At 44.7% G+C, this 22897-nt stretch overlaps 1 protein-coding gene across 1 annotated transcript in view; it reads right to left on the bottom strand.

The window, feature by feature from the left end:
* The window catches only part of MGAT5B (alpha-1,6-mannosylglycoprotein 6-beta-N-acetylglucosaminyltransferase B), a 170767-nt gene that overhangs the window by 81127 nt on the left and 66743 nt on the right, over positions 1 to 22897 (bottom strand). The window contains exon 4 of the mRNA XM_074971071.1: positions 1482 to 1594. Within this exon, the coding sequence (XP_074827172.1) occupies positions 1482 to 1594 (113 nt within the window). The remainder of the gene's footprint in view (positions 1 to 1481; positions 1595 to 22897) is intronic.

Here is a 22897-nt window from a genome sequence, read left to right as displayed (position 1 = left end):
AGTGCTTACTTAGAAAACTGCTTTGCAATTCCGAATACCGGTGTGACAAGCCGCCATCTTGGTCAACACCCCGGGGATTGAATCAGGAACCTCCGAAGCTGAAAGCATAAACTGTTACAGCTTGGGCTAACATGTCAAGGCTTGCTAATGGGACTGTAACAGACTCATTTCCTCTGAAGAACAGGCATAGAGGGGAACCTGTAACACGCTCACCAGCGGTTTACGTCAGCTTTAGCATATAGTGCTTTACTTATTAATCCCCAAAGTCTCTTAGGCTCTATCCTAGTCTATTATTCCCATTGTACAGGTAGGAAAACTGAAACAGAGAGGTTAAATGACTTGTCCAAGGCCACCCAATGAGTCCAACTGGCTGTCAGAGGAGTGATATCACACCCACATCTGTAGCACCCAGTAAATGATGGATTTTTTGCTGATTTTTTGATAGATGCAAGCTAACCATCTCAGATCAAATAAAACCCCTGCCACCACTGATCTTTGGTCCAAAATGTGAATTGAACCAAAGTAAATAATTTGGGAGATTTGAAATATTCTGATGTGTTTCCTCCATGTTTTTCATTTTTTCTGTGCCTCTGTATTTCCGGCTTTTGGCCAGGCCCAGATCCAGACGGAGCTATGCCCAAATCCCACAAGACAGAGGGTTCCTCCTGGGGTCAGGAGATGATGGCTCAGAGGATCAGTACTAGGAGAGACAGTTTAATTCTGGACCAGCTCACTAGTAATTGAAAGCAACCAATGCTCAGTTGACACCATATAACTGTGATAGGCATCTTAGAAATACCCATGATAGAGCTATCCAGCAGCTGTTCAGAAAGTGAGAAATGAGTTGGGGGTCTTGGTCCAGTCCCCCCTGGGCAGGTATCCACTACACCAATTACTGCCCTCTAGCATAGAAGATAAGGCCAAGATTTTCAGAAGTGCCTCAGTTTTTGAGACGTTAAAGCATCTGCTTTCTGAAAATCTGGCCCCTTTAAAAGTTATTTCAAGCAGGGCCTCCAAAAAATGAGAGACCTAAAGTCACTATTCCCACTGGAAAACCACAGCCCACATCTTGACTGAACGCCTCTTCCAGACCTAACTCTGGTCTCGCCAGGTGAGAGTTGAGGCACATTGATGATGCAATAGGTGCATTCAGCACTGCTCTGGCCAGTGCTGCTCCTATTCCGGAAATCCCCGCATTTCACTAGCACTAAATTCACACTGAGCCAGACATAAGTAGTAGTAGGAATCTTGTCAAACAGCTCATTTTCTTCAGATATCCAACCTAATTTTGCAGACACAAGTGATTTGGGTAACTTCAGCTCAGCATCCAAATTCCTGGATCCGTATCCAAACCTATTGCGGTTGGCTTGTTTCTACTTTTTCCCTACAACATCTGTACAAGCACTTAAGAGTTCCTGAGGGTGTGAACCTGCCCAGCAGATAGAATCAGTGTATGTGCAGAAACGTCAGGGCACTCTTACCTTTCCCATTCATGAGGCTGTTCCGGAGAATCTGATCTACTTTCACTGCAATGTCAGAGACATTCTGAGCAATAGCTTGGATCCTCTCCATCAAACCTGCCGCTGGCTGGAACCTGCAAAGTAAATAAATAAACCCTGAGAACACAATTCCTTCCTGTAAGGCATCCAAGCTTGTTAGAAAGAGCCAGGAGGGCTTTCTGCCCAAATAGCAGTCGTTCTTAGGTGGCAAAATAGGTCACCGAGGGGAACAGCACTGATGATGGATATAATGATGGAATAAACCTTCCATTACTTGCTCACTCACAAATTCCATTCGCTTCCATGAGAGCTTTGACTGAGGGAGGACTGCGGGATTTGGCCCATCGTTATTTCCCACCTGCCCACGCATGCGCTCACACACAAAATGCAAATACTCATGTCTGCTGCGGAAACTTGTTTTGCCTAATTTCAAACTTTCTCAAACAGCCTGTGTCCGAAATTCCTTCCAGAAGGTCATTGGGCTTGTGGTCTGCGTAGGGAACGCTGTAAAAAAGGATGTAGACAGGCCAAATGGAGGGGGAAAAGGGGGAAAGTGAAGGAGAGCACAACCAGAGAGAGAGAGTGTGAGAAAGAGGTGAAGGAGCAGAGAAGGGCAAGAGAGAAGAAATGGCTACAATATATAGACCATACACAGGGCAACTGCTTGGATCAAATTGGCTTTGCGAGCGCTAAAACCAGCTTGAGAGCCTTAGCCACCACAAGATCCATCCCTCCCCCAATAGCTCAGCTGGTAACCTGAATGAAGATGCATTCCCACCTGGGTGCCGTCACAAGGCATTCCCTGGGAAGTGCTTGTGTCACTAAAGAGCAGGGACATGACATTTTTAGTTAATTAGGAGTTAAGTGGTTGCCAGAATATGTTTAATCTTTGAACAAATAATTACTGGCCCCCAGGTGTAGTGACCTAGCAATCTCTGAGAAGAAGAGGTTCTCATTATCATTCAGCCAGTGGAATTAGCCATGTAATCACAGGGCAGATGCTAGCAACTTGTGATTAAGCTATTTTGAGGAGAGGTGCGGGAAAAGGTCAGTCCTGCCCAGAGTACCCGCCCCTTAGTGAGGAATTACAGCAAGTCCCCCAGGGAGCATTCATCCTTCAAGCAACTGATGAGGAGCAGCAGACCTGGGTGTCTGGGCCCCAGGGAATGGAGGGATAATCTATAACAACCCCAGTGATCAGTGGGAAGGCTCATTTCTTGCTCCTCCTGGGTCGGATTCTGACACCCCAACTTGCAATAGGCCTCCTTCAGAAAAGCACATAAGCATGTCCTCCACTTTAAACCCACGCTTAAATTCCATTGATCTCAATGGAACTTAACCATGTGTTTAAGAGGTTTGCTGAATCAGGACTGGCAACCTGCACCATGCATGATCCACCAATGGTGCCATTGAAATCAATGGGCCTTATTCTCATTTACACTAAGGCCCCAATGCATTGCTTTGGCAATGTAAAGGCACCTTAAATGGATGGAAACAACAGAGCAGTGCATTAACCTTGTGCAACACACCCGAGGAGGACAGAATCTGATCCTCTGTGAAGTGTTGCTCCTGTGACACATTTGACGTGGGCCAATCTTTCCATTTCAAACGTTCTGCTCTCTGTTTCCACAGCAGACAATAATATCTTGATGAGCTTGAATACCACAGTAAATCATTTCTCCTTCCACAATGTTAAGGTGATAAGATTTTTCTCCAGCTATGCAGATCGTTAAAAAAAAAAAAAAAGAAAATGTCATAACTTGTGAGTAAAACCAAAAGGGCAACCTTGAATTATCACAGAACAAAAATATGCCCTGATTTTGGGTCCTTCTCACTAAAGTTTTACATTTGTTCTCTAGTGGATCAGTGAACCAGAAGGCTAGGATTTAAAGTGCCTCTGTCGTCAAGGCTAAAAAACCCCACTAGTTTTATGAACCCACACTACTTCAGTTGTTGATTTAAAGGCTGTTCTCTAGCAGCAAATGACTCACATTTTTCCTTCCAGGATGGTTTATGACCATCGATATTGGGCCATCACACTTCCATAGGGGAAACCACATATCCTGACATGTAAAAAAAAACCAAACAAAAAAACCCTATTTAAAATCCAGAGGCTGTCACTCCCCAATGCGGTCACAAACCTGTGAAGGGATAACCCAAGGGTCTAAATTATACCTGCCAGCTGTTAAAAATGCTAAAATGAAGAGATTCTTCCCGTGGTTTTGGCAACGTATCTGCCCGCCAAAAGAACACGGGGCCAGACCTCAGCTGGTGTGCATCACCGAGGGTCCATTGACGTAAAATTCCCCTTGACCTTGACAAGGGTCGAGTTAGACAAGCTCGGAGGGCTTATGAATAATGCACACTTAAATTGCAACCATTATCCAGTCATGGAGCAGAAATCATGCCATGGAATCATAGAAATGTAGGCCTGGAAGGAACCTTGATAGGTCATCTAGTCCAGTCCTCTGCACTGAGGCAGGATTAAGTATTATCTAGACCATCCCTGACAGGTGTTTGTCTGACCTGCTCTTAAAAATCTTCAAAGACAGAGATTCCACAGCCTCCCTAGGCAATTTGTTCAGTGCTTAACTACCTTGACAGTTAGGAAGGTTTTCCTAATGTCTAAGCTAAATATCCCTTGTTGCCATTTAAGCCCATTGTTTCTTGCCCTATCCTCACTGGTTAAGGAGAACAATTTATCACGTTCCTCTTTAGAACAATCTTTTACATACTTGATGACAATTACCATGTCCACCCTGAGTCTTCTCTTCTCCATGTTAAACAAACCCATTTTTTCCCAAGCTTTCCTCGTGAGGTCATGTTTTCTAGACCTTTCATCATTTTTGCCATGTGACCGAGGCAACCAACTACACACCACTGGTGGTGAACAGCTGAAAGTAACAGCTTGCAAACAAGCAGTAGATCACTCCAAGAATTCAGCAGTTACTTACAAATCATGGGCCCAATTCTCAGGTGTGCTAAGGCCCATATGAACCTCGTGGATCAATCCACATGAGAACTCCTCTCATGTAAACCCTTCACAGTCTCAGGCAAGAGGCCCCGCCCCTGCCCTGCCCCTTCTCTGAGGCCCGCTCACTCCATCCCCCCTCTTTCATTCTCTCTCTCCCACCCTCACTCACTGGCTCATTTTCACTCAGGGCGGGAGGGGGTGAAGGCTCTGGCTGGGGATTCAGGCTCCAGGGTGGGGCCAGAAATGAGGGGTTCAGGGTATGGAAGGGGGCTCTGGGGTGGGGCAGGGTTTGCAGTGCGGGAAGGGGTGAGGGATCCGGGCTCTGTGGTGGAGCTGGGGATGAGAGATTTGAGGTGCGGGAGGGGGCTCTGGGCTGGGTCTGAGGGGTTTAGAGTATGGGAGGGGGCTCTGGGCTGAGGGAGGGGGTTGGAGTGTGGGAGGGGGTATGGGTTCTGGGCTGGGGGTGAGGGCTCTAGAGTGCGGCCACAAATGAGAGGTTCAGGGTGTGGGAGGGGGCTCCAGTCTGGGACAGGGTGTTGGGTGCAGGGGGGGGCTCCAGGCTGGGGCTGAGGGGTTCAGAGTGTGGGAGGGGGTGTGGGGTGCAGGCTATGGGAGGGAGTTTGGGTGCAGGAGGGGGCTCAGGGCTGGGGCAGGGGGTTGGGGCACAGGAGGGGGCTTGGGGTGCAGGCTCCAGGTGGCCAAATTGGGGCAGGGAGTGGGGGTGCGGGCTCCGGCTGTGGGTGTGGGTTCTGGGGTGGGGCATGGGATGAGGGGTTTGAGGTGCAGGAGGGGGCTCAGGGCTGGGTCAGGGGTTTGGGGTGTTTGAGTGCGTGCAGGGTTCAGGCTCTGGGCGCTGCTTACCTCAGGTGGCTCCCGGGAAGGGCAACATGTCCCTCGGCTCCTAGACAGAGGCGCAGCCAGGCAGCTCTGCATGCTGCCTTCATCCGCAGGCACTGCCTCTGCAGCTTCCATTGGCTGCAGTTCCTGGCCAATGGGAGCTGCGGTGCTGGCACTCGCGGCAGGGGCAGCATGCGGAACTCCCCTGGCCACCCCTAGGCCTAGGAGCCAGGGACATGTCACCCTTCCTGGGAACCACATGAAGCCAGGTAGGGAGCCTGTCAGTCCCACCACCCAGACCTTTAACAGCCTGGTCAGCGGTGCTGACTCAAGCCGCCAGGGTCCCTTTTCAATCAGATGTTCCTGGTCACCTGGCAACCCTAGTCCACACAAATCAGTCTGACTCTGGTCAGCAAGTACTCAGGACCTGTGTCCTAGGACCCTGCTAGGAGGATGGGTCATAGCCTGAATCCAGCTGGGACTTGGATCCAAGCCCTTTCATTTTTCAGTGTGAACGCAGCTCAAGTCACAGACCTCAGACGGAAGGTCTGCATGGTGCAGTATAGACACATTAGCATGACTATGATACCTAGGTCTGGCAATTGTAAATCCAGGTTTACAATTCAGCGTGGATGCTCAAACATGGACTTGGAAACACCAACTCCATAAGACCAGGGCTTAGTGTGCACTGAGGACATACCCAAAGGATTAAAGTCACCTTTGTCCTCCATCTCATCTCTTGTGATGAGCACAGCTCAGCCAGACCTGAGATACGGGGTCAACAAACACTTCAAATGAAATCAGGATCAGCTCCCAAATGAATCGCTAACCAGGAAAGTACTATAATAATGGGTCAGATTCCCAGCAGGTATAAATCCCATAACCCCCTGGAGTTAGTGGTGCTATGGTTTACACCAGCTGAGGAGCTGGGCCAGTATTCATGCCCAATAGTTTGACTAACCCTACTAACCCGCAGCTGATCCTTTAACAAAAAGAACTGAAGTCAGAGATCTTGGATGTACAATGTATGTTTGATTATCGCCCTCAAACAATGCTTGCATTTCTCTTTAAATAGTTCTCTTTAGTTGTACTGCAAAGCTTTCCATGAAAGGTGCTAAGGAAATTTATGAGGAAATGTAAACTGAAGTGACTAGGATCAAGAAGGCAAAGGAATATTCTCCTCACTTTAGCTATTTCGGAGTTGAAGAATGTCCGTCATGATTCTTGGAGTTTTGTCACATATTCAAGCAATGAACAACGGTTGAAAATGTTACTTTAAACCAAATAAACCAAAATCTTGTGCCAATTATATTTGCTATTTTGCCACACTGGTTCAGACACAAGTCGATACAAAACAACCATTTATTACATCAAGATATTTCATCCTAATTCCTGAATTTGCATCCAGCATGCACTTTTGATTTAAGCTATTAAACAGATGGCAAGAAAGTTAAGCATAAATTACTAAACCCATCATTAAAATGATTTACAACTTGGGCAAGAGGGATAGAAAATAAAATATTTAAACTGCGAACCTCATAGAGATAAAAGGGTTCTGTCGTAGCTTGCTGGAACATTATGCTTTACTGATAGTGACAGAAGACAATGAGAAGAAAAATGTAAATGGTCTACCCTGGTTAGTGATAGCAGAGTAAGATAGGGAATTTTTAAACACTATTTTAACTTCACTACCAAAGAAGTGAAGGAGTTTAAGAACTATTTACCAAGAGTGAAATTCACCCGGTGCAGACGGTCAGCACGAAGCTTACACACTACTTAGATCTCACTTAAACTCCGTTTTAAGCGCTTTCACCTATTATGTAATGTCATTGATCTATGGAACTGACGACTGCAGGAGGTCATTGACATCTGTTAGACTCCATACAGGTTCAGGGGTCAGGCTGAATGCTTCTTATTACAGGATCAGAACCTACATCAAAAACTGTGACTAGAATTTTTAAAAGGCTGTATAATTTCATGACTGTATTAATTGGCCCAGATTTTCCAGGATTGGGGCCTTAGACTGGAAGCTCTTTGGAGCAGGGAGGGTTGTCTTAATTCTCATTTATACTAAAAGAAGCCATTTATGCAGGTAGACCACCAGTGCAAGTGACAATCAGGACTCTACCCTAATCTTTGTATGTTGAGGGCCTAGAACAATGGGGCCTTGATCTCAGCTGAGCGCTCTGGGTGCTACAGTTACATAACTCTACTATTATTATTAGAACTGAGCAAATAATTGATTTTCTGGTTCAATGACGAAACAAAAAAAAAGAAACCAAGAAAAAAAATGTGTTTTGTTTTGTTTCAAACTGAATTTGTTCGGTTTTTCTTGCCGAAACAAAAAACTGAAAAAAAATTGTTTAGGTCAATTCAACATTTCAAAATAAAATGGTTTGTTTCTAAACAAAACATCAAAACAGTTCATTTAGAAAATGTTAAAATGACCTATTCTGACTTTTTAAAAAAATGAAACTGCATTTTTCAGAGAATTTGCTATTGGCCGAAAAAGAATTGCTTACCTCTAATTATGATGGCATAGCTAGATTATCAATATTTCCTACACAAGCACAGCCAAAGGGGTAACCTGCTTCCCAGAACATCAGTTGGCAGGGAGTAGGAATGAGCTCTTTAAAAAGAAAATGCTTCTGTAGTGAAGATATAAATCCTACCAAACTGCGCTGGAGATTTGCCAGTGAGTGAAACTAGAGTAAATTACTGTAGGTTTTCGAGAATGAATTTTTCCCTGGGACCTTAAAAATGTTTACTACTGCAAATATAGTACTTTTACTTCTAACCATCCACATTGATTTTACCTTTATCATGTTTAGATTTATATTTCCTTGTGTTTGATTAAGATTCAGATCACAATGTAGTTTATAAAACACCATATACAGTATTTATCTTGTTTCAAAAACTCCTATGAAGATATATCTTTCCCCACTGGCAGACCATTTTGGGGATAATGTAGCTTGAGGTTGATTGTTCCTTTACTTTTTGAAGGCATTAATTTGGTTCCCCTTGCTTTGTCTCATGCCTCCGACTTCGCAGCACCAGTTTAGTTATAGCACGTTTATCCCTTTACAAGGTACTGTATATTTATTGCCTCTTATAAAATGAGCATTATGAAAAGATGAATCTGTTTCTATGTGTGTGTTGTCTTGATAATACAAACCATAAACATACTTGCTTCCTCATCTTGTATGTTTAGCTATTAACTGTCGTGAGCAATGATTATAGTGAGATCAACACACATGGAAGTAATGTTGGTATTTGCAATATAGGACATTGTCTATAGAAGGTATCTGATGATATTAACAGTTGTGTAGCACCATTCACCAAAGGAGCTCAAATCTCTGTTCACAAAGGCGTGTGTTAGTATCTGCTTTTTCAAAGATGGGGAAACCGAGGCACAGAGCAGTTAAGTTACAGGTACAAAGTCATATGGCAACTCAAAGTAGCAGAGCTGGGACTAGAACCAAGAAGTCTTGATCCCTAGTCCTTTGCTCTAGCTAGTACGCTACACTACCACCTCATATAGGCACAAGTAGTGTGAACCTGTACATGGGACACTAGACTGGGAGTCGGGAGACCTGCATTTCATTCTCCACTTTGCCCCTTGTTTGCACTGTTTGTGTTCCCAAGTCACCGTGCCTCTCCTTTACTCGGTTTCCCTCCCACCATAAAACAAGGATAATGATGCTCACTCATCCTTGCCAGGTGCTTTAAGAACCATAGATGAAAAAGGCTATATAAGTTATAAGCATTATTATGTTCCATAGAAATAATAATAAATAATAATAATAATACCCAGCTCTTACATTATGCCTTTCATCTTTAGATCTCAAAGCCTTTTACCGAAGAAGTCAGTACAATTATTCCCACAGGCTTCATCAAATCAATTTCACACAAAAATATTATACAGCAAAGTATGTTTCAAATACATGTTTCAGTAGCTCTGTATTCTGCAGTAAGCTTCATCCTAGCCTATTGAGGTGAACAGCTCAATCTTGTCTCCATGAACATCTGCTTGAATAAAGAACTAAATTAGCTCTGGCAGTGTTTTCGCTCCTTCCGTACTCACTTTCTGCAAACAGTCTAGCGAACGTGTTCCATGACAGAAACGTTCATTGAAACAGCTCGTTTTAAGCAAATATTAGGTGACAGGCACAGAGCCATTTTTGAACTCTTTTGATACTAAGAGTTACGCTCAGCCAAACAGGGGAAAGAAACAATGTCATGTGACATGTATATCCAATCAGTACTAATCAAGGGGCTGCTACTGTATACACTTCCATGAGTCACTTTACTCACAGACATAGTCCTGTTTACTTTAATGAGATGACTCCTCTGAGTAACGTTACTCACGTGAGTGTGTTTGCAGGACTGAGCTCCAGCACAGTTAAAACTTAGAGTTTTTCATCCAGCTGGTCAAAACATTTTGAAATTTTGATGGGGGAAAAAAGGGAAATGCCCATAAAAATTTTGACTCATTTTTGGACCATCACTAATATCAAACAGCTGCAAAGAACACTCCACACAGCAAAAGGAATTTACTGATAATCCACACTCAACTATTTTCAAGTCAATTTAAGAAAATTGTAAGCTAATTCATGACCAGGCTGAGGCTAAATTCTAGACTAATGCCCTGATCCTGCAGTGGACTGTGGGGACAGACCCCCCGAGTCTGAGGCAGTGCTCCACTTACTTCAGTGGGATTTACTCCCATGAGCAATTACACACACATGTATGTGTGTCAAGATCAGTCACTCGGGTGGGGTACTCACAGTACATGAAGTTAAGCATGTGTATTAGTCTGTACGGGATTGGGGCCTTGGATATGTGTGTCAATCCTTTGACCCCAGAAGGGCTCCATGCAGCCTCGGGGCTCTATATAGAATCAGTTGCAGGATCAAGGCCAAAATGAATTGCTACGAGTTCACAGAATCATAGAATCATACAATATCAGGGTTGGAAGAAACCTCAGGAGGTCATCTAGTCCAAACCCTGCTCAAAGCAGGACCAATCCCCAACTAAATCATCCCAGCCAGCATTTTGTCAAGCCTGACCTTAAAAACCTCTAAGGAAGGAGATTCCACCACCTCCCTAGGTAACGCATTCCAGTGCTTCACCACCCTCCTAGTGAAAAAGTAGTTCCTAATATCCCACCTAAACCTCCCCCACTGCAACTTGAGACCATTACTCCTTGTTCTGTCATCTGCTACCACTGAGAATAGTCTAGAGCCATCCTCTTTGGAACCCCCTTTCAGGTATTTCAAAGGAGCTATCAAATCCCCCCTCATTCTTCTCTTCTGCAGACTAAATAATCCCAGTTCCCTCAACCTCTCCTCATAAGTCATGTGCTCCAGCCCCCTAATCATTTTTGTTGCTCTCCTCTGGACTCTTTCCAATTTTTCCACATCTTTCTTGTAGTGTGGGGCCCAAAATTGGACACAGTACTCCAGATGAGGCCTCACCAGTGCCGAATAGAGGGGAACAATAACGTCCCTCAATCTGCTGACAATGCTCCTACTTATACAGCCCAAAATGCTGTTAGCCTTCTTGGCCACAAGGGCACACTGTTGACTCATAAAAAGAAAAGGAGTACTTGTGGCACCTTAGAGACTAACCAATTTATTTGAGCATAAGCTTTTGTGAGCTACAGCTCACTTCATCGGATGCATTCAGTGGAAAATACAGTGAGGAGATTTATATACACACAGAACATGAAAAAATGGGTGATTCCAACAATTTCCATCCCACCATCAACCTCAGCCTGGACCAGTCCACACAAGAGCTAAACCCAGGGTTGTGAGTTCAATCCTTGAGGGGGCCATTTAGGGATCTGGGGCAAAAATTGGGGATTGGTCCTGCTTTGAGCAGGGGGTTGGACTAGATGACCTCCTGAGGTCCCTTCCAACCCTGATATTCTATGATTCTAAGAGATCCACTTCCTGGACACTACGGTGCTAATAAGCGATGGTCATATAAACATCACCCTATACCGGAAACCTACTGACCGCTATTCCTACCTACATGCCTCCAGCTTTCTCCCAGACCACACCACACGATCCATTGTCTACAGCCAAGCTCTATGATACAACTGCATTTGCTCCAACCCCTCAGACAGAGACAAACACCTACAAGATCTCTATCAAGCATTCTTACAACTACAGTACCCACCTGCTGAAGTGAAGAAACAGAATGACAGAGCAAGAAGAGTACCCAGAAGTCACCTACTACAGGACAGGCCCAACAAAGAAAATAACAGAAAGCCACAAGCCATCACCTTCAGCCCCCAGCTAAAACCTCTCCAACGCATCATCAAGGATCTACAACCTATCCTGAAGGATGACCCATCACTCTCACAGATCTTGGGAGACAGGCCGGTCCTTGCCTACAGACAGGCCCCCAACCTGAAGCAAATACTCACCAGCAACCACACACCACACAACAGAACCACTAACCCAGGAACCTATCCTTGCAACAAAGCCCATTGCCAACTGTGTCCACATATCTATTCAGGGGACACCATCATAGGGCCTAATCACATCAGCCACACTATCAGAGGCTCGTTCACCTGCGCATCTACCAATGTGATATATGCCATCATGTGCCAGCAATGCCCCTCTGCCATGTACATTGGTCAAACTGGACAGTCTCTACATAAAAGAATAAATGGACACAAACCAGATGTCAAGAATTATAACATTCATAAACCAGTCGGAGAACACTTCAATCTCTCTGGTCACTCGATCTCTGACCTAAAAGTCGCAGTATTACAACAAAAAGACTTCAAAAACAGACTCCAACGAGAGATTGCTGAATTGGAATTAATTTGCAAACTGGATACAGTTAACTCAGGCTTGAATAGAGACTGGGAGTGGATGTGTCATTACACAAAGTAAAACTATTTCCCCATGTTTATTCCCCCCCCACACACACACACTGTTCCTCAGACGTTCTTGTTAACTGCTGGAAATGGCCCACCTTGATTATCACTACAAAAGGTTTTCTTTTCCCCTCCCATTCCCTCCCGCTCTCCTGCTGGTAACAGGTCATCTTAAGTGATCACTCTCCTTACAGTGTGTATGATAACACCCATTTTTTCATGTTCTGTGTGTATATAAATCTCCTCACTGTATTTTCCACTGAATGCATCTGATGAAGTGAGCTGTAGCTCACGAAAGCTTATGCTCAAATAAATTGGTTAGTCTCTAAGGTGCCACAAGTCCTCCTTTTCTTTTTGCGAATTCAGACTAACACGGCTGCTACTCTGAACACTGTTGACTCATATCCAGCTTCTTGTCCACTGTGACCCCGAGGTCCTTTTCTGCAGAACTGCTGCCGAGCCGCTCAGTCCCTCGTCTGTAGCGGTGCCTGGGATTCTTCCGTCCTGCACTTGTCCTTGTCGAACCTCATCAGATTTCTTTTGGCCCAGTCCTCTAGTTGCTTATCTTCAATACTGCAGGATTTAACATCTCAATATCTCCTACCTACACTGCGTACGTGACACTATATGTGTGTCTGTAGATTCTGTGCTTTGTATGTGGCTAATCACCGTCAGCGCTAAACGCGTGTTCTTTGATACTGGCCTTCAAAGAAGAAACTGGGCTGCTCTTTGTATAAATTGCTGTGACTGGCTGTAAGGAACTCGCCCTTTGGTGGGAAGCAGGAGGGTTAATGGCCACAGCACAGATGCCTGATCTTATGCCAGGGGCCCCAGCCAGGAGGTGAAGAATCAGTCAGAGCAAATTACTCTGTCCCCTGAGACTGTAAGAGTGGGGTCCTAAGAGCTCCTGGCTTTGGGGCTGACCTGGGAGAAAGTCGGCCCCATGGAAAGAGAGCGGTCTGCAGGATCCCATGATTAAGCCCAGTGCACTGTTCAGTTTGTACAGTGACCCTTGGCTAGGAGAATCTCTCCAGCCTCCATTCATTTGCTTCTACTTCACTCGGCCTTTGGCTTCCTTTGCCAGTTACATATCTTATATACATGTGGAATCCAGTGGCTGGAACCCATGAGACCAGATCTGACCCATGTGACACACCGGGGGAGGGCAGATTCAGGGAAGAGGGAAGGGATTCCAGTTGGAAACAGCACTGGTTTATACATACGGGAGGAAGGCAGAGAATTATCCCCTCCCTAAACTATCTCCTGGGTTGCTATGATCAATAGCTCCCCAGCCTGGGGACGCCCCGCTCTCTGTCTTCCACACAGTACATTTTAGTGTGGCTTGCATGATTATTTGCTAACTGCACTACAAGGCATTATCTCTGCCTCCGCCGGCAGCTTTGAGACATTTCTGTGGCTTTCTTCTGCCTCCCCTCCATGCTGGACATTTCACAAATCAGAGTCCAGCACTGGTCTCCAGTTTGTTAGCCGGGTGATGATGCTCAGACATCCAGGTGGGGCTGTCACTCTAAAGGGGTCTGAAATCAGAGGTATCTTATTGCTGACTAAAGGTTCGTTGGTGCCTGAGTCTCCTCTGACACTGGTGTAAATCAGAAGTGACACCACTGCACTCAAAGGAGTTATAGTGAGAGAAGATACTCAGGACACCGGTATCCCATCACCCCAAGGCTTTCTATTCCCCTTATAAAGAAAAGGAGGACTTGTGGCACCTTAGAGACTAACCAATTTATTTGAGCATAAGCTTTCGTGAACTACAGCTCACTTCCATCGGATGCATTCCCCTTATCTGACTTTTCCCTCCATTTCCCTGGTGCTCTCCTGACCCACTGCCTGCAGTTCAAACCTCCTGAGCCCAATGGTGTTTCTGCTCTGGCCCAGGGCCAGAGGAGGAGAATTCCTTGCCCAGCTTAGTTTGCAAACAACAGTTCTTCACTGGAAGGCAGCTTGGAGGTGTTCGTTTGTAAATTATCTGGGAAAATGTGACAAGCCCTGGCTCCAAAGGGCCAGAGTCGGCGCTTTGCCATGAAATGCTAATGTGTAGAGAGACCTAATTCATGCAGCCTTGTGATAAATGGGCTCCCGGCGCACTGACACGTAGGGCTGAAAGCAAACAAAAATATAACCAGAGAGGGAGGACTATTAAGGAAGTAGCCTGAGCAAACTGAATTGGAGGGGATGACCGGGAAGGCTGGGTACTGCAGCAACAATGGGAATAAGGGGAGCCCAGGCATGGGTGGACAAATGATACTAATTCAACAAGACAAGAGCAAGTAAAGCCCAGATACCAGAATGACAGGTACCTTAGCGCAAGGCAGCCTGGTCTAATGTCTAGGGCATTAGATTGGGACTTGAGAGACCTGAATTCTATTCCAGACTCTGCTGTTAACTTGTTACGTGACCTTGGACTGCTCCCTTCCCCTCTTGGTGCCTGTTTCTCCTTCCAGCCTTTCCCTGTCTTGTCTATTTAAACTCTTGAGCTCCTCAGGGTAGGACCATCTCTTATGATGAGTATGGGCAGTGCCCAGCACAGTGAGGTTCTGATCTGGGTTGGGGGCCTGTTAGTGCTACTGTAACACAAATGATTAGTGATCATATAAATACCTGTGCCAGTCACAGCCCTTCAGTCTCTCTATGTAAAATGGGAATGAAATAACTAATTGTGCCTCCCCCAGGGCCCCAGTGGATTCAACCCTTAGTACCCAGTAGTCAGAGGGAACAAGGAGGCTGAAACATGAGGTATCACCTTTCCTTTCCCTCCTTGAATGAGAGACTGATTTACCAACCGTACCTAGGGGAAATCTCCCAGCCCAGAGGCCAGGGATATCCTCAGCTTTGTCTCCTTTTTTCCATCCCCACCCCTGGGTGGGTAAGTGGAATTCCAGAAGCTAGAATTCTGATACAGTATTTCCCCTAACTAGGTTGTCTCACGCACCATCTAGCTAACTCTGGGCAGTGTTTCTGCTGGAGAATAAGTGATATAAAATGGAAATGACAGTGGGAGCTGAAGGGAAATGACTGGCTCCCATGTAACCTGAGCCACATACATGTTTTCTTTCTTCCTCTTGACAGAATGAGCCTATAGACCTATAGGGCAGGAAAGAGACGGGGGAGAACACTCACTGCTGCATTTTCTAGTGTCTGGCTTTGAACATCAAGCGATTTATTTATTGATACATGTATTTATTTTTGCTGTTACGCTAATGCAGGCCCTGGACTGTGTGCGTTCAAACCAAAGAGAGGGTTACCAAAATAACACCACCACGAAACGTGGGCCGCAGCCCACACTTGCTAGCCAACTTCATGTCTTAAGACAGCAGCTAAAGGATTCCCGCCACCAACTGAGCACCGTTCTGCTCCGCCTCCATTGGAAGACGTTGCGTACGATTCTTCTCCACCTTTATCTTCAAGCAATTTTTGTCAGACCCTCCAACAGTCACTTAAGACAAGCTTCACTTAACGTGGTACTTTACACAGCCCCTTTTCATTTGGGGATCACTATGCACGTTACAGCTCTTAAATGAACCACATGAAACCACCAAATGACCCCATGTAAATTACAGATGGGAAAACTGAGGCAGGGATTGGCCCATCCCAGTCACATATCAAGCTAGTGCCAGAACCAGGAGTAGAATATAGCAGCTCTGACTCACCAGCCCCATCATCCGAGGACCACAAAGCACTTTGCAACCATCAAAGAATCCACATAACACCATAGGGAGGTAAACTTGGGTGTAGCCAAGATATAGAGGGATATGCCCAAGGTCACACTCCAATTTAGGGCCAGAGCCCTGAATAGAACCGATTTTTGAGTCCTGCTTTAAAATGCTTTTTCACATTGCTTCACCCCAGTGCAGAAACAAGACCCTGAGGTAGCTGGAAATGATGATCAAGGCTTAGGCATATATCGGGGAGAAGTAGCATCTGGCAGCATTGTCTCTAAAGCCAGACTATCAACGGCAACAATTTAGAAATTAATAGACCCAAGCTGGCAGGCAACTGGACACCCACTCAGTATCATTTTGTAAGACTTTAATTACAAGGGGAATCTGGAGTCATGTAACTATTACAGAAACAAATGCTTAAAGCGTGAGGAAATTAACTGAACTCTTGCAGTAATTAAGCCTCAAGATGAATCGTCATTAGTAAATAGTATCTTGCATGGGCCATCCATTGGGTGGGGGTGGTACCAAACAGTGATGTCCCCATATGCGCCACATCCAGAGGTGATGGTACAGCACTACCAGGCAGTCAGCCTTCTTGACCTCATCTCTGTCACTTCCAAGGAGTCCCCATCCTCCGTGTGGCTCACAAAGCTGAATATAATTTCCAATGCAAGCTAATATTTCCCTCGCCCAATAAATAAACGCTCCAGGATGCTTCCATAAGAAGTTTTAATTTTGCTTCCCTCTGGTGATTTACGAGGGTTGCATTGAATTAACAAGGGTATTGATTTTTCTGCACTTGGCCAGCACACTGACTTGGAGTTGTTGTTTTATTATGAAATCCATTGCTTACCTTTTATCAGACACACACTTTTTTTTTTGGCAAGGGAAAATAAAGACAGCCATAAAAGATGGGAGGAGACTTAGATGGACACAGAGTTTCACAAGATCCAGGATAGAAGCCAAACTCTTGAGGCGGTGCACTCAGAGAGACCAGGAAGGGGACAGAGATGCAGCTAGCCCTGTACCTGTGATAGCCATTAAAAACTTTTCCCATAAAAGAGCCTATGGTAATTTTCAACAGAGTAGAGCTGTTCGCCTTGACGTCCTAGTAGAATTCCAGTGCAGGTAATTAATTACATTCTGTTCGCTTAAATTCCCCTTACAGTTTCTTCTGGAAAAGCCAGTCTTCCCACCCAAGAAACCGGGTTGTGCAGTGTGGCTAGATGAGGACTGCTGGCATGTAGCCACTTTAGAGGTAGCTGCATGTCAGTGGGGTGTCTGTGAAGTGATTGGTTATACAGATATTCCATAAAGCATCTGGAGGTCACATTCTCATTCTTCTCCATGAAGGTGCTCTATAAATCTGAGGCTTTGTTATCTGAATTGGGATCCGGTTTCAAGTAGCTGAGAGCATTGTAAAAAGCAATGTTGATACAGTGGGATTGTGTGTTGCTGTTGTTCCCAGTTTTACAGCACTGGCTGAGAAATTGATGTGTCAGTATTGTTAACCAGAAATGCTAAAAAAAAAAAAAAAAAGCCCTTTGAAGTTAATACAATTTAATTGTATAATCTTAACTGATACCTGAAAGATCAGTCAGTGGCGCTCACAGGGACAAGCAGCAGGCTAGAGAGGAAAGATTGCCTAGTGGTTACAGCACTAGCCATGGCTTGGGAGACAGGGTTCAAGTCCCAGCTCTGCCACAGACTTCCTGGGCAAGTCATTTAGGGAAACTGAGGCACAGGGAAACTATCTGTAAAATGGGGCTACTAGCACTCCCCTGCATCACAGGAGTGTTGTGAGGGTAAATAAATTAAAGCTTGTGAGGTGCTTTGTTACTTTGTAAGTACTGAAAGACAGATTAAGTGCACCAGGAAGTTTGCAGGGTGCTGAGATGGACTGTGTTTGAACAAAGAAAACTTGCCCATCAGAACATGCCTATAGAAGTGATAGGGCTGCAGAGAACTTCCTCGCCCACTGGCTAAACTAATCCCCGCCAATCCCAGATGTACCGCCTACTTTTTCCATGGATGATGTGTTGGGAAGGATAAACAAAGGGAATTAAAAATCCTGGCATGTATAGCAGGTCCATATTCCCCTTTCAAAGCCGTCCTCAAGCATTTAAAAGACAAATACTAATGTGGCCACTGATGCTTGGGGAAAGTTGGCGGAGGCCTGAACGGAATGGAGAAGCGTAGTCAGGAAGGAACTGGCCATCTCTGAAGAGAGCAGAGTTGGGAATCTCAGACTGAAAAAGGGTTGATTATGAGGACTCAAGCAAACTGGTCTCCCTTGCCCACCGCGATAACACTGTCTGATTCAGCAGAGAAAGGGGACAACTGAGAGAAGTCAGAGAGATGAGTCTGCATGGGACTATTTTTAATCTTGCTCACAGCTGCTCCTGCTATTTTGGCAGCGGGTCCTGCGGGATCCCAGTCCCACAGCAGGATCTATATTAGTCCCGCGCAGGGCTCCACTGACAGGTCACAAGATACTCATCAGTGAGAAAAATGTATAGCAGACAACAAGCTGCCCAAAACCACTGTGCCTTGTAACGAGAATAATACTTTTTGCTTCTCTTGAACCTTCATGAGAGGATCTCAGATTTCTGCACAAATATCAAACCCCACAAGACCTCTGAGAGTGAGGGAAGTATTCAGAAATACACGACTTCAGTAAAAAGACTATAGGTGTCTCAGAAATACTGAAGATTTTTTAAAGCTGAAGCAGAGCCGTTAATAGAACCCAGGAGTCCTGGCTCCTGCTACCCTTCCCTAACCAGTAGGAAATACATTTGACTAGAATGCAGAGGGTGAGAGGAGAGAGACTTTCCCGTTTCTCTGGATCATCAGGTCCGCTCAGGGCAACCAAGTCAGGGGACCTGAAGGAGCTGCAGAGCTGAGAACTGCACAAAGTTTTGTAATTCTTATTGTATTTAACCCCTGTCCTGCTTCAGACCAGCAGGACTTACTAGGGATGGACCTCTCAGAGACTCTTCCCAGGGGGAACACAGAGACCCAAAACAAAGAGAGAGCTTTAAAAAAATCCCTAAGGCAGTAAGCTGACAGTGATGCAGGATTCATTTCCGTAAGGACAGTTTGTCCCACGTGCTCAGCCTGAAGTCAACAATCTAGATTCAAAGAACAGACAATAATACAAATGAGGGAACTATGTGGGCCCCAGGTATACTGGGATGTGATTGCACTGAGTCATTCTAGCTGACCTGCTTCCCCATACAGGCTATTGTGTGTGATAGTGAAGTGTGATATGTTATCACACAGCCTCATAGTGTGTTAGGGGTGCCCGTGGGATTAAGTATTTGTGCTTCAGTTAAATGTTTTATTTGTGATGGTTCCATACTTGTATTTCTAGATTATATTTCTGTGTTTGCATTCAGATTTGCTGTAATGCTTTGGCTCCTTGTGTCTATTTGTATTTGGGTTTGTTTTCCTGGCCCATTTGAAAGCCCCATGGACACATTCATGGTGCCGTTACAATACAGGCTCTGGTTTTCCACCATCCAGGAACCCAAACAGTAGGAGAAGGTCAGATCTTCCATTATTCCAGTCTCATAAATGGTTCTCTGAGGCAGTGAAATGCCCACGGGAAAACGTAAAGGCAAAGGTCTATAACACAACAACAAATACGCACCCAGGGGAACACAACTAGACATGCCCTGTGTGCATAGCCTGCGGATACATTGCTCATGGACATTAGAGAGTAGCCCTGTCAAGAGGTGCAAAGGAAAATGATGATGGGTAAAAGAATATCAGACTGGTAAGGAGTATGACTGGCTGGATGGGTGACCTTAGGGAAGCATATATTCTAAACATACTTAACGGAGCTGGTCGAAACTCAGAATTTCCGTTCTGCAGGAAACTCTGACATTCAAATCAGAATGAAATTTTTAAAAAATCCGAAATTTCACACACAATGACATTTTTGAAAATGTCTCGTTTAAGGTCAATCAAAACATTCCACTTCAATAAAATCAAAGTGTTTCATTTCTATTTAGAATTTTTAAACATTTTTATACTTTCTATATAATAAAAAATAAATTTCAAAACAAAAAATCAAAACATTCCATTTAGACCTTATCAAAATGCAAGAGAGAAATCTGATCCTCAAGTGTCTGAACTGTGCCGGCATTCCAGTCTTTCTCTGACACCAACACAAAGTATCAGTGGCCATCTTGAAATGTTATCGTTGTATTTATGAGCATCCATCTGTTAGGAGCTTTCCAACAGAGGTCACCAAAAGGTCATCAGATTTCAACCACTCAACTGCCCTTTTAAACTTAAAATCTTGAAATCTGATACCTATGCGTTATGGGTCTTAAATATGACCATCATAGGTCAACAAAAGGCCACCAGTCTTTCTAAGGGGACTGTGATTGTTTAAAAGCCATTTGAAGTGACCCTCTTAACATTTTGCATGCTCTTTCCCAAGGGGCTCTAAATACAAGAAATATCCCTGAGTTGAAATGTGATATCTCTATCCTACATCATCAGGGCTAACAGTTTGCCAAAATGCTATTAATTTTTTCTCCTGGTTGTGAAGCCGCTGAGATGGAGACATGAAAGTCATCTGAAGTTACTGGTTCTATTCACCAGCTATTAGCCAAGAAAATCATCAAAGGTGAGCGAGCCTACCACATGTGCTGTCATGAATACTCATGTCCACCCCTAGAGTGGATTACTATTGACACGTGTGTATAGATGACAGGTAGTGCAGGTGGTTACACAACACTTTCCATTATATATAGATATAAACTACATTTTTTTAAAACGTTAAAACAACATTACTTAGGTTACTTAAGCCAAGAGCTAAAAAGTCAGGAAATGCCAGACTTAAGGTTGTCCATGCAACTTTCATTAGATCCCCTTTGTGTGCATGCATTATGATACAGTCTTTAATTACATAATCATCGACTACTTTTTTCCACCAAAATAATGGTCATAAAAGTTTTTATAACAGGAAATATTAAGCAACCTTAACATAGTACCTCTACGCCCTCTATAACACAGATGTGTGTATTATCTTCATGTCCTGTTTCCAACATCAAGGTTGGGTAGGGCTGCCTTCTATTGGTTTCTTGTCTTAGGTACTTAGACTGCCAGCTACCTCCCATTTTACAGATGGGAAACTGAGGCAGAGAAAGGCTAAGTGACTTACCCAAGGTCACACAGGAACTCTGTAGCAGAGCAGGGACTTGAACTCAAGTCTTCCTCATCTTAGGGCCCTAACCACCATACCATCCTTCCTCACAAATCTGCATATAGACATGTAAATATAAATACAGGGATAGGTGTGTGTCTAGCTGTGTCATAAGAAATTGCATGGTTATGAGACTGCTCTGAAGGTTTAACCGACACCCAATTTGGATATCTGCATTGTTCACAGGTAGCAAAGTCATAACAGACTGTTGGAGGTCATCCCTCCCAGGCCACAGCACACCACCATGTATTTTATTTTCTACACAATTTAGAGAAAAGTTACTTACGGCTATGTCTACACTGCACGCTTCTTTCGGAGGCGTATTGGTATGTATTTGGGTAGCCCCCCTACCACAGAGTTAAGTAGCAGTGTAGACAGTGAGGAATGGCTCAGGCTAGTAGAGTACAGATATGCTTGAAGGGTGCGGTACGTACCGAGTACATACCCTCCACAGCTCTCTGCTTGTCCAAGCCGTACCTTCCCACTATGCTGCTACTTTTAGCAGAGTCGTGTCCCACTGCCTCTCTGCTTCTGGAACCTTCCCCCTGCACAGAGAAAGATTCCAGCAGTGGGGAAAGGCTCTGACAGGGACGGCAGTGGGCAAAGGCTCCAGCTGAGCCTTTCCCCACTGCCTTCCCCCTGCCAGGGGTTGTCCTTGCTGCAGTGAAAGGGTCTGGGAGAGGGAGCTGCTGAAGCCTTTCCCCACTGCCTCCTCCCTGCCAGAGCCTTTCACTGACCCGTGGAGCAGCGGACGCAGCCTGCTTTTCACTGCGGCATGTCGCTACGCGTACCCCGCACACCGCCACAAATGGGGTGTAGTGTAGACGTAGCCTCAGACATCTCTTTAGACGTTTAACATTTTTATGAGTGCTCTTTCTTAAATGTGTATGTTCAGGTTGCTTTAGTCACCATTTCTGCAGGCCTTCGAGTGACAGAAAAAATTAGTATTAATAAATGTTGAAGGCCTTTCAAAATGATGTGAAATGTCTTTTGAGTAAATCATCATGTCACGATTTGAAGGTCTGATAGCATCTCTCGAGTTGTCAGTGTGAAAATGGATGCAGAATATGGATCACTGGGGAGCAGGGAATGCCAACTCTGCAATGGGTTGTAGCAAGTGTTGCTAGTCCTGGCAGTATGCGTATATTTAATTTAAAACCCATTTCTGTTCCAAGAGTGAATGGGACCAGCCGCGGACCTCAGACTAGAATAAATGTCAGTCTCTACATTTTTTTTTATCCTTCTTTGGGTGGGGGGATAGAGCCTGAAACTACAGAAGGATAGTCTTGTGGACAAGGCTCCAGGCAGGGACTCACGTGATCTGGGTTCAATATCTGACTCTACAGCAGACTCCTGTGTGGCCTTGAGTCCTTCAACTCTCTGTAAAACAGCGATAATAATGGAGTATCTCTAATGCCTATTTAGATTGTAATTTCTTCAGGGCAGGGACTGTCTGTAACTATGGGTTTGTACAGTGCCAATACGACTGCGTTTCTATCTTGGTTGAGACCTCTTGGAAATTACTGTAATACTGCTGCCACTATTACTAATTTTCTCGTTTGGATTATAGGTGTATTGCTAGAGGAGAGAGGTTAGAAGGCAGTTTCGGTGAACTGGTCAAAGGTGCAAAAAAAAAAATGCAATTGATTCCATAGTGCCAGGGCTTATTTAATAGTCCAGTGGTTGATTCCAGAGTGGCAGAAATAAATGTGTTATATAGACATGTTGTATATGTGTGTATGTTTTCTCTCTTTCTCCATCAATATCCTCATACATGCTCATCTATCTATCTAT

This window comes from Natator depressus, chromosome 14, assembly GCF_965152275.1.
Source record: "Natator depressus isolate rNatDep1 chromosome 14, rNatDep2.hap1, whole genome shotgun sequence".
Classification (NCBI taxonomy): domain Eukaryota; kingdom Metazoa; phylum Chordata; order Testudines; family Cheloniidae; genus Natator; species Natator depressus.
Note: the sequence above shows the minus strand (reverse complement) of the source record. Positions and strands in the feature narration are given on the sequence as shown.